The 13,245-nt window shown below is 32.4% G+C and overlaps 1 protein-coding gene across 4 annotated transcripts in view; it reads left to right on the top strand.

The window, feature by feature from the left end:
* The window catches only part of Zbbx (zinc finger B-box domain containing), a 138,922-nt gene that overhangs the window by 53,348 nt on the left and 72,329 nt on the right, over positions 1 to 13,245 (top strand). For all 4 annotated transcript variants that reach the window (XM_047564471.1, XM_047564472.1, XM_047564469.1 and 1 more), the window contains 2 exons: positions 7,216 to 7,374; positions 11,015 to 11,189. In XM_047564471.1, the coding sequence (XP_047420427.1) occupies positions 7,216 to 7,374; positions 11,015 to 11,189 (334 nt within the window). The remainder of the gene's footprint in view (positions 1 to 7,215; positions 7,375 to 11,014; positions 11,190 to 13,245) is intronic.

Below are 13,245 nucleotides of genomic sequence, written 5' to 3'. Positions count from 1 at the left end.
TTTGGAAGACTTTTGATATAAAATGATGAATTAAAGTTTTAGAGCTCAATTTATCAGAGTATGTTTAAAAATACTGACTTCCTCCTAATCCAGATAAAGGATAATAGAATATCAAATTTGGAGGGGACTGTAAAGGTCATTAGTCTAACCAAATGTCTGAACTTTACTCAATGATATTGATGTTGGGATATTTGAGGAACCTTTACAATTTGCAGGTGCTCCCTATGTTGGCTCACGATTTTTTTCCAGGGAGTTTGGGAAATTTTACAGTAGTTTTGTTTGCTATATTTTATGTTCATTGGTCTTTATGGGGTAAAAATTGTCCAATTGTGATGCAGGAGCAATACTATATTTAAAAGCCAAATATGGCAAATTTTTGATTGCTATTTGTTTGTGAGTTTTCCCCTCTATGTTGAAAAATCTGTTATTCAAATCATTGCATACAAAATCATTTGTTCTTCATGTAGCTCAAATAGGAGTAATCGCTGAGAACAGCCAACTCATCTGGATGAATTATACATGTAATATTAGTTGAAAACAATAGTAAGTACTTGCTAAGATAATTAATATAGTGCATAATTATATGGCATCAAAACTGCAAATAGAAAGCAAGATTGCAGGTGTGAATTTCCTGTGTGACTTTTTTGCTATACTTGCTCACTTTTAAGATTGCTAAGTAGAATTTTTTATAATTATAATCAAATTTAAAAGGCACAATTATTTATCTCTAAATCATGCTATTTTCCTTGACATCAGGTAATGAAAATTTTTGATGATACATTACTTTTCAAGCTATTACATAATGTGTTATCTTGTCTTATTTTAAAATATTTTAACTGGATTGTATGTGTCTTATTTCAATATTTTCAGATGTTATTTTATGATTGTACTAAATATCAAATCCGGATTAGTTATATTTGGCACCATTTATTGAACAATAAATTTCATTTGTAATAAAATCCTTGCTCATTTTTATTATTTCTTTGTGTATCAAGGAGGCATAATAATGTATAAATCATTGATTAATAAAAACTGATAAAAATCAGACCTTTACAGGAAAGGTAAATCTAAGAATCTCTTAAATTCTGCTTAAAGTTATATGTTGCTGGAATAAGCAATAAACTTCAGCCACATGAATTTTACACTTCCAGGATTTGATTTCTGTCTAGCTTGCAATAAGTGCAATAAGTAGCTATTTCTATACCATTGATTTGTTGTACTACTCATGCAAATACCATATCTGTTTTTATAAATATGATGAACAGAACTGGATTTAAAAACATGATTCTGCTGTGAGTCTCCCCCATCACAATTTTCTGTCACCATATAAATATTTAGTTTTCTCTTGTTTCTTTATGAATTTATATAGAAGAATTTCCTCAAATTCTGTCTTTTCCCGTTGTCTGCTTTATGGAAATTCTTGCCTTTTTCTTTTCTTTTCAACTTTGTACTTCTCTTCCTGGCCCAAAGTTAACTTTTTCTTTTTTCCTTCTGTTCCTAATAGTAGATTAGATGAAACCTTTGATCAAATCACTTATGGATATCTCTCTTTTTAAGCTTCATAGAAAATTCAGAGTTGTGTAAAGTTTATATTTAGGGAATAAATTTGTACTAAGATTATCTGTAGTTTTTTTTTTTTTTTTTGGATAAATAAATCTTGAACAATGTTTTGATGAGATTTAATTTTTTAAAAAGTTTATTTTATTAAGAACTAAAGCATAATTCTTCAGTACATGTGTGTTGCTGATTAACACTAAATGATTCCTAAACATCTTTTCACTCTGGAAAATTCCCCACCTAATTCATGAGATTTGAAAGAAAATTAGGGTTCAGGGACAGTCATTTAAATCCTATGGTATTTTGTTTTGGGAACCCCAACAAAACGAGTTGGCAATCCTACTTAAAACCCTAGCATTCACCCTGAGGACTTCCTTCTCTGTGATGTAGATACTGCAAGACTTGCCTTCTAACAGAAATCATAACAACTGGAATTTCAAAACAAAACCTGTATTAAGATTTAGTCTCCCTTATTAATCAATTGTTTTGAATGGGGATGAGGTGTCTGCAATTTCTTATCTGTATTCATCTTTGCTAGGTACATCAACTCAGTGAAGCCATTAAAATAATCAGAACTTGTATTAAGAGGAGGCATTACTATAGATTTCCATCTTTTTTTTATTGTCTTAATTTATTGCTAAGTTTTGGTTTAACTGTAAGAAAACTTGTTCCTGATTACTTTAAAACAGTAAAATGCTAGAAAAGAAAAACTTAAGAACCAATAGGACTCCAGAGTTATGCAGATATCATCCCCGCTTTTCCCACCTGCATGTGAGGTAATGTCCATCAAAGAAACCAGAACAAACTGTGCTTGGGAAAATATTCCCAAATGAGAAGAAGGTGTTTTCAAAAGTCATGTTTTTTTTTTTTAAAGAAATTATTTATATGTACTTAATTTCTAAAAATTTGAATCAAGTTTATTTTTTAAATTCAAGTTTTTTAATTTAAATTTATTTTTCACTTAAACATAAAACATTAAAGTTGTACTTATTTTTTTAAGGTTGTACTTATTAACAGGTAAATTTAATATATAACTTCATCTTCCTAAAGTTATTTCATCTATTAAAGTCCCAAACCATATTCAACAGTCACTGCCACCAATAAGTTTATGATGTTTCTCAAGTTCTTTGACAATTTGTTTTTCTCTGTTTGTGTGTATGTACGGGTGTATGTTCATAGTTATTTGTAAAGAAAAGTCACATGAAATTACAGAACTCTTCTGCAGAGTCTAGAATCTTCAGTTTTTTATGCAACACTGGGTTTGCAGTAAATCTCTCCTAAAATTTTACAACTGGAAAGTAAATGAAAGCTAGAAGTACGAAAGGAGAGATTCCCACTTTTTTCAAACTTACAAAGTAACATAGGTATAAACTGTGTGTGAACTTCCTTGAGCTGAAACTTCTGGATCACATAAGAAGGTAGGACTATGTCAACAGGATCATTAATATTTATTGCTGAATAGCTAGTGATTTGGATGACAATGGTAGTTACTGTTCTGAAACACTGACACTACCATAAAGTACCTCATTTTTCTAACCAAACCGAAACTTTTGCTCTTGGACCTTAACTTTTACAAGGTGCCATCCATTCCAAAATGCTATACTCTTTACTTTGATTAATGATACATTGTCAGAGTGATGAATTCTTCTAGAGTGTAATTTGAAAGATAATATCATTCTAGGGGAAAAAAACGTGCAGGTAAGAATTTTAGAATAGTTACCAGATGAAATCCTACCATCACACAGTATAGTGAAGGATGTGGGGAAATCTGGAAATACTGGTAGTAAATCATATTCTTTGGCTCTAGTTTAAGTTTCTATCCTACAGTAAAATACATGATTTACTATATGCCCTGAAGTCTGTTTTGGTTTGATTTTAAAACACTTTTTAACATGTAGAGCAGTTGCACAGTTAATTTTATATGTTTTCAGTCTCTTCCTATTACTGCCTAGCAGTATTGCTATAATTAAATTTTCACATTTAGGAGATGGAAAGGAAACTATCTTTGAGTTGAGTTTTAAAATTCAAAAGTATTTTGTTAATATATGGCATTGTGTTACACTTAATATAGTCATTTAACTATTTTAAATATTGTAATAATGTTCTTTACATTCCTGTTCATTGACTATTATTTAAAATGATAGATTATTGAGTGAAAGGTAATGTGTTTTGTGTTGTAAATTTGTATGTCTTTCTAAGTAGGGACAAAAATTTTCGGGACAGTGTCCTCAATGACTGACAGTAATTCTTCATGGGAATTATGTTTTATGAATTGGGAGTAACCTCTATTTCCTACATTTTAATATGGGGGACTAAAATTTATTTTTATGTATTTGGTCAAATATAAAAATGGACAGGTAAAAATAAGTTAAAAACAAAACCCAAACCACCTAATTTTTGCATAGGCAATCATATGCAGAATTATACTTTTATGGAGTTTTATTTTTTAAAGGGCAGAACAATGTTTAAATGTATTAGAAAAAAATGTAACATGTCCATTTTCAGGAAATGAATGTAAATAACATTTTCTGTGTCATGAAGGCTAATGAGAACTCAGTACAGAAAAAGAGTTAGGTTAGAAGAAGACTTATTCTAATTCAAGTCCAAAGATTCTGCAGCTGTTTGACATTGACCTAGACTTTCTGAACTTCCAAGTACTTGTCTATGTAAAAGAGATCATAGGTGTCTGTCCTCTTTCCTTGTATGATTAATTAAAATGAAGAAAAAAAAGTATACATACACAGTTTTACAAAGGAGGAAAGTTATATTTTAATGTATATTATTTTCTATGAAAGAATATTCCCATTTATTGGATTTTTTAATTTCAGTTATTTACTAAATTAATAAGACTTTCAGATATTCAGATATAACATTCGATTTTGTCAATTATCCATGATGTTTATCTTCTTTTTTAGCAGGAAATTTAACTTAAAAGCTTTTGATATTTCTGAGTTTTTTTAACACGTTAGCTAAAAATTATTAGAATATCAAGAGCAGGATTCACTTTAAGACAGGAAAAAAATCTTTGTTTTGTGTTATTTAAAAATATATATTTGAAATAAGAGAAATGCAAATCAAAACCACCCTAAGATTCCATCTCACCCCAATTAGAATGGCGATTATCAAGAATACAAGCACCAACAGGTGTTGGCGAGGATGTGGGGAAAAAGGTACACTCCTACATTGCTGGTGGGGTTGCAAATTAGTGCAGCCACTCTGGAAAGCAGTATGGAGATTCCTTAGAAAACTTGGAATGGACCCACCATTTGACCCAGCTATCCCACTCCTTGGCCTATACCCAAAGGACTTACAATCAGCATACTACAGAGATACAGCCACATCAATGTTCATTGCTGCTCAATTCACCATAGCCAAATTGTGGAACCAACCTAGATGCCCTTCAGTTGATGAATGGATAAAAAAACTGTGGCATATATATATACAATGAAATATTACTCAGCCATAAAGAATGATAAAATTATGGCATTTGCAGGCAAATGGATGAAATTGGAGAATATCATGCTAAGTGAGATAAGCCAATCTCAAAAAACCAAAGGAAGAATGATCTCGCTGATAAGTGGATGATGACACATAATGGGGCATGGGAGGGGTTAATTTTAAGGTTAGAGTTAGGGTTAGGGAGGGGGGCAAGAATGGGGGAAGGAAGGACTGTATAGAGGGAAAAGAAGGGTGGGAGGGGTGGGGGGAAGGGAAAAAATAACAGAATGAATCAACCAATATTACCCTATGTAAATTTATGATTACACAAATGGTATGCCTTTACTCCATGTATAAACAGAGAAACAACATGTATCCCATTTGTTTACAATAAAAAAATAAAAATATATATTTGATAATTTTACCTTGGTAATTTTATATAACGGTACTATTGCTTTTAATTGTATAAACGAAAGGAAAACTAGACATCTTAAATGCTTTTAAAATCCACAAATCTTTATTTTAAGCAATTTAAAATTATGCTTATGTGGATTACTCTCTTTTAAAAGTATTGGTTAATATGTAGGTATTTCTGGAAGTCTGGAGCATTAGTACTGGATTGAAATTCTGTTAAAAATGAAGACTATATAGATCTATATGACTTTTTGATAATCACTGGAAAAATTTGGAGCAAATTCCACAGTACTGAGAGCAATATATGTGAATAGGTCACATTTGTCAGATTTTCATAGGTGATTCATTAATTCAGTGTGAAATAACACCAGTTAATTTGATGTTCACCAATTTATTCCAGAATCAGACTGCATGAATCCTAATAGATTTACAGAAGGTCATAACTGGGTGGTTTCAGTGTAATTGTAGCTATTTAAATTGGTAACTAGATGAAAATTTTAGGAATGTTTCTAAGGGAGAGTACAAAATAATTATTTCTGATCCCTGATGAATTTTTCCTCTGCCTTGCAGACATTTGCTAAGAAGTAAGACATATTTCTTATCTTCCTAATGCCAGATTCTCTCAGAGCCTCTGAACATCCTCAATCTTCCGGAGGAAGTTTAGTTTGAGATCAGATGGGGTTCGGAGGTCTACAAAGTCCTTAGGCAAACTAGTGTAATGGCTGAGAGGAGACCCTTTAGATAAAAAGTTCAGTCCAAGATTTTCCTTTTACTGGTCAGCCCCTCTGGAAACATGACCAAAGTTTTTTGTTTTGTTTTGTTTTTTAATTCCTTTTCTTAATTAGATAATTCTATAGCTCTTCTCCCTCTGTTCACACCTTATTTTTTACTGTGTGCTATTTGTAAGACACTGTGGTAGCCGTACAACCTTTTAAAAAACATTGCTTTTCCTTTTGTGCATTTATATGGTGTGATGGGACATACCAAAAGGTGATGGAAAGGCACAACATGAGGGTTGGCACAGAGCTGTTCAGGGATTTATGGCTATAATGAGGGTGGGGAGGAGGAACATTCAGGGAAGTCCTTAGACCTGTGGGAGTAACTTGGAATAATTCTTGAAGGAGAAGTAGGAGTCTGCCAGGCGAAGATGAGGACAGAGGAGAGAAGGCACTCCTGTAAGTGAACCTCATGAGCAGAGGCATGAAATGAGGAACAATTTGGAGTTTACTAGGAAACTGCAGATAGAGGCACTTCCTATGTGCACTTTTGAATGGTGTATAATTTCTAAAGATATTTTATCACCAAGGAAAACTCATTACTGCTTATTCAGGCTCTTACTAGATAAGATATATTTAGTTCTCTAGCTGCAATATGCACAAAATAACACACCTTATCTATTTGGGGTTGGCACAGTGGAAAAGATATGAGTCATTAGAATTATACACACCTGGGGTCATTTCCCAGCTCTGCCACCCACTCACCATGTGACCAAGGCCTGGTTATTTAAACTCTCTAAGCTCTAGTTTCTTTATCCCTAAAATAGATAAAAAATAGTTATGGTTTTGAGTTGCCTGAAGGAATAAATGATATACTTTAAAAAACGTTTAGAATAGAATGAGTCCAAGTCAGTACCCTCAGTATATGGCAGCTGTCACTATTATAATTATTGCAAAAAAGGTCAGTTTGTCTTTAAAAATATTAATTAAAATTTATTGCATATTATGAATCATAGTGCTGAAATTTTGATTTAATGTTAACAAGTTACATATTAGTCTCTTTAGTCATATTTTGTTCCTTTTTTAATAGGCAAAATCTCAAATATTATCCAGTGTATTGGATGTTGCCCATCGATTTATAAAGGAAGTTAATCCAGATGAATGCATAGGGGGGAATAATTCTATAAAAGACACCAGTAAAAGTCATCAGAAATCCAAGTCTCTAGTCCTTCAGGGGAGCAACTCTGAGGTAAGCCAAGGAAAAGATAATAGGACATTTTTTTGTCTCACATAGTCAAGGAGACTGCTGTTCATATATTAACTAGAGTTGTGAAAGTTTAGAGATTATATCACCTTTGTATATAACATGAATTTGCTTTTTATTAATCACATGTATCTTGACTATGAAAACATCTTCAAGGAGATTTCTTGGACTCTTTGTGAAACTGATCTTTTTGTTGAATGATCATTTGACCTTATGATCTGAATATTTCTACTATATTAGGAATTGAATGTGTATTTGGGAAAAACAAAATAAAAACCACAGTACAATATAATAGTTGTATATTAGTCAGATTTCAGAGAGGCTAATAATACAAAACTTTGCCAAACACTTTAGGTGACAGGCAGTTTTACAGTTATTTAAAACTAGATTTATGCTAATTCTCAGTTACTCGGAGACTATGGATCCCATGATGTGCTAGGCAAGCTTTTATCAGCTCATGTCTATATTTTTATAAGAGAATTTTATTAACTCTTTAGCAGGAAACAAACTTCAAATTTTGATCTGGTGTATACTTGGAAAGGGATGACCTCAAGAAAGACCTTATATTTTAGAGGCTGAAACCTGAGTTCAAGATAATGATGCTTGTTTTCTTTTAGTTTTTAAATATTGGGCAATTTACTTAGTTTTTTTTTTTTTTTTTGGTATTTTGTTTTCTCTTCTGAAAAGTGAGAATATTAAAATATCTTATAGAAATACCTTAATGTGTAAGTGAATGTATAGCATTGGATATCCATTTGCTCCTTCAAATTTCCTAACCTTTTAGAATTGGGCAGTGTCTCAGTGGAAGTAATATAGGACAGTTCTAAACTAAACATTGTGAAGAGCCATTGTACAAGACTCTAGCTACATGGAAGGCAGTTATACCATTGGCATAGCTCAGAGATGCAATTTTCTTATATCTCTGATTTATTGCTTGTGAAGGGAGCTACTTTGGAGAGCCACAAGAATCACTACATACTTAAACCATTTCATATGGAGTCACTGAGTCTTTGGGGTATCTTCATTTGTGTAGCATACTGACAGATTGTTTACTGGGTATGTATAAGTACCTTCCCACAGACTCCTAAAACTCAGTATCTTCAAACTAAACTCATACCTTTTATTGCGAAATCTATAAGTGTTAGTAATATCTAGTTTTCCAAGCCAAAAAGGAGATGATCTTCTGTAGTCCTTTCTCTTACTTCTTATACATCCAATCAGTTACTGTAGTACTATATTCAGGATGCTATAAAAATATCACAGACCGAGTGACTTACACAACAAATTTGTTCTCTCACAGTTCTGTAGCATAGAAGTCCAAGATCAAGTTACCCTCAGACTTGGGTCCTGGTAAGGACTTTCTTCCTGGCTAGCAGATGCTTGCCTCTAAAAACTCTTTTAATGTTTTGTCACTTATTCTGTCCTTATTGCCATCTCAGATACTGCAATTAGCATTTTCTGAAAGAACGTAAGTTTTATAGAGTGGAAAATACATTTCATTTTCTCCCTTTCTAGAGTCAATCCATATTTTTAGGGTTTTTTTGTGTGTGTTTCTTTATACAAATGTTAATATATTTGCATATTGTTCTGCAAACTTTTTTTCTTTTTTTGGCGGTGCTGGGGATTGAACGCAGGGCCTCACATGTGCTAGGAAAGTGCTTTTAACCACTGAGCCAGATCTCCAGGCCCTGAAAACATGTTTTATACATTTAACAATATAGTTTTTGTATGCATATAAAAACATTCTATAGCTTTCTCATTCTGTATAGTGGCTATAAAATGCTTCATTTATTGGATGTGAAATGACTTTCTAAAATCCATCTTCCACTGATCAATATTTAGTCTATTTCAATTTTTTCCAGTACATCCTAAAATATAAAGTATGATTTTGAAAATTTTGTTTTGCTTATATGCATTTGACAATATGATAAAATCCTTAAATTCCTAGGTAAAGAGTTTTAGACCACATGGCTCTAGCATTTTAAGTGGTTTCTCTTTATCCAAACTTACTCTTCCCCAATTCCCTTTTCTACATTACTGTGTGGAGCTTTCTATGGTTTTACAGGTGTAACACATTTTGTCTGTATTGCAGGAAGGATTCTCATGATCTGTTCCTGCTCATCTTTCCACCTTTGATATTTTTCTCATCCTCCATTTTTGCCATATCAACACAAACTACTTCCAATTCTATGCCACAATGCTGTTTGATTCCATTTCTTTGCATATATACACTTCCCACTTTCTGAAATACTGCTCTTGACTCTTTGCTGATATAATTCTTGTTTTATTTTTGCAAATCCAGTTCAGATGTCACTTCAAGTTATTCATTATCCTTGCACCTATTTCTATTGTGGTCTTACCAACAGTGTTTCTGTGACACAGTGTCTAGTGTCTGACAGATTCTCAGGTGATGTTTGCTTGTATTTAAAAATTTTTGTGCACATCTTTAATAATTACTTTCAATTGTATTCCAATAGTCTGCCTGCTTATTTTTCAATTAAGGGCTAAACATAGAGATTTCTGTTTTTGTGTCTAAAAGATGCACAGTGGAGATTTAGCAATTTGATTAGTGTAGGCAATCCACATTTGGTAATTCAGCTGTTGTGTGGTTTTTATTTTGCTTAAATTTCCTAATTTGTCTATTGTTTTCTGATTACTAGATAACTGCAAAAATCCTTCTTTTATTTTCTTCTATGAGTTCAGAGTAGATCTGTGTTTTATAATGAATTAATTTCTCCACCATCATTAAGCCAAGAAGCACACAGTGTTTCATATACATTAATGGAACTTATTTATTCATTTCATTAACTCTTAATAAGCACCTATGTATTTCCAGGTACCATACTCTTGACACTGAGGAAAAGACAAAATCCTCAGTCTGATTATATTCTAATGGAGAGAGAAAAGCACTAATATGTAGAATGAATTCACACAGAGATAAGTTGTGAGGAGAAAATTGAAATAGTTAAGGATTATGAGGTGGTGGGGAAATAGTCATTATTTGGAGATCATCAGGGAATAACTATCTGAGCAGGTGACATTTGAGCAGCCTGAAGGAAGTGAGGGAAAAGCCTGTGTGGAAATGTGGAGGAGCCTCCTTCTAGGTTTCCCAGAGCTACAAGAATGAGAGTAGCATGAAGGAAGAACATGAGAAGGTGAAATACAAGGCAAGGAAGTTGAAGGTCATGTAGGGCATTGTGCATCCTGGGAGAAACTGGGAATTGCACAGAAAGTGAACAGAGGAGTGGTGTGATCAGATTTACACTCAAACAAATGTACAAACAAACCTGCTTTTTCCAATGTAGGAAGATTGCAGGGAGCAGGAGATTGGAGAAGTAGAAAGAATGAATACGAGACTGTTGCAGCTTTGTAGGGTGGGGAGTGGTGAATGACATAATGACAAGTCATCAAGTCTGTAGGTTTTTATTTTATTAATTTTTGAAGAGGACATTTATAATTGCTAATAAGTTTAAAAACAGCAATAAAACTTGTAAGTAAGCACGACAAAACCATTCTGTTCCATGTTAAAATGTTTGATTTTAATGACTAATAATTAGTATTACCTGTATTTTAAGATTTGGGAAATTTAATAAAGCAAGCTTCGATTCATTTTTAATTGGTTCAGGTAGGAACTACAACCAAAAGAGCTGAATGTACAAATTCGAGAGATAGGCTCTTGTGTGAAGGAACTTCATTTGATGAAGAAGCTTCGGCCCAGTCTTTTCAGGAAGTGCTAAATCAGTGGAGAACTGGAAATCCTGATGATAACAAGAAACAGAACTTACATGCAGCAAAACCAGGTATGGCTATTATTATGACATGCATATTATAAAATAAAAGTGACTTCATTTCCATTTTCTGTGAATATAAATGTGATGTTTAAAAACTATAAACATAGGACTTTGCTATAACTCTTCAAGGGCTCTGTGCTGTACCATCATTGGTGAGTGCTTAGCTATTTACAGACCCTGAATTGGGTACTGGGGGTATTTGCATGTGTTTTCTGTGACTGACAAATGAATGGAGTGTTGGATTCTTTCAGCTTTTTGTCTCCTAGCAGGATGTTGTTGTTAGGACATCTATTCCATTTTCAAGCTATAATTGCAACATGTAAAATGGAAAAATCAATAAAATAGAGAAGAATTTTATATGTATATTTAAAAATATCATTCCAAGATCAATTGTAAACTTCAGGGGAAAAGTTTGATTTTTCTTTCTTTTCGAAGAACTGTCTTGTTTTTATGTTTTCTTAATGATCTTCACTTCCGTATCCTAGACACTGAGGATCTAGATGACTTAAGTATATAGTATCTCTGCTTTGAATTTTTCAATATCATTTAAGAAAAATCATATGCTTAAATATTCAATTGATTAATTTTATTACTCAGAATTTTGTGGTATCTTTTAGCTGATTTTTTTCATTGAATATAAAATGTTAGACAATAAATTTCAATCCTATATCTGTCTTGACAGAGGCATTCAGTTTTACTATTTTTAATTTCATTCTCTTCCAGTGAAGTAACTCTTCTGATTATTCCCCCTTTATTCTGTAGTGTAATTTCTAATGCCTATGCATCACACACTATCTTCCCAATCATAATTGGATTTTTCACTAATATTCTTCCCTTCAAACGTTTTCCCCACATTTCCTCAATTTAATTAGCGTTTCAAGACTTTATTCATATTCTTTCTTCTTAGTAGTATGTACCCTGATTCTCATTGAGCAAGTTAGTTTTGTACTTTATTTTTGTAATTTTCACAATTTGATGTATTTTTAAATTTTTCTGCTCTGAGATTGTCTTCAGTAGAAATACCTTTTAAATTGTATTCATTAAAGAACATAGTATTTAAAATAGCACCAGTACTGTGTTGAAAAATCCCCAGATCAGAAGTTCAAAACCATTTACAAAATTTGATTTTCAAAATGTAGGCAACTGCATGATAACAATAATATAATATTTATTTTTGAAAAAATTTGATTGTAACAAAAAATTACCAAGAAGAAAATGAAATTAACCCAATCTTCCACCACCTAGAGTTAATCAAAAATTACTTTGGGCACATAATTTTTAATAGCCATAGTTGTGCACATATATACACACACACACATTCTTGAGAAAAAATATGGGTTAACACTACATATATTACTAATTAACTTGCATTTTTACTGTGATTGTGTCATGGGCAACTTCATACAGAGAGAGAGAGGGATACTCATCATCATTCATAACTGTTGCATGATACTTTATATGTCATGATTTATCCAGATCTTTGCGAATGAGTATTTTATTTCTGAATCTCAGTATTATAAAAGAAGAAAAAGAAATAGTTAAGATGACGACCATCTTAACTATTTGTGCACTTACACAATTACCTTAAAATAAATTTGTAAATGTAGAAATGCATCTCGGTGGTAACTTGTTTTATTAAATTTTGATGATGCATCAAATTATCCTCTAAAAGATTGCTGTTAATTATATTCTCACTGAGAGTGTATGAGTTGTCTCTCTGTATTTTCAAACTCATTAACCTAATTTGGTTTGATAGAAAATAAGTGATCATCATCCCTGGCTTCCATCATCACTTATGAAATAATTATTAGTCATTTTTTGTCAATATCTCTTTGTTTTTTATTACTTTGAGTATTCTTTGTTTTTTTATTACTTTGAGTACAAATAGCATTTTAAATATTAGAGCAAATATTGAGTACACACCATATGCTGGGGGGGAAGTGGTATGCAATCCCAGCCACATCCTGTTCTGGAATGTGTGGCATACAAGGAAGTCAAAGACTCCATCAAATGATCTGCATAACTTGGAGGGAGAAGTGCTCTGCCATTGCCTTCACTGAGTCAA

The sequence above is a fragment of the Sciurus carolinensis genome, chromosome 9 (assembly GCF_902686445.1).
Source record: "Sciurus carolinensis chromosome 9, mSciCar1.2, whole genome shotgun sequence".
In the NCBI taxonomy this organism is placed as follows: domain Eukaryota; kingdom Metazoa; phylum Chordata; class Mammalia; order Rodentia; family Sciuridae; genus Sciurus; species Sciurus carolinensis.
Note: the sequence above shows the minus strand (reverse complement) of the source record. Positions and strands in the feature narration are given on the sequence as shown.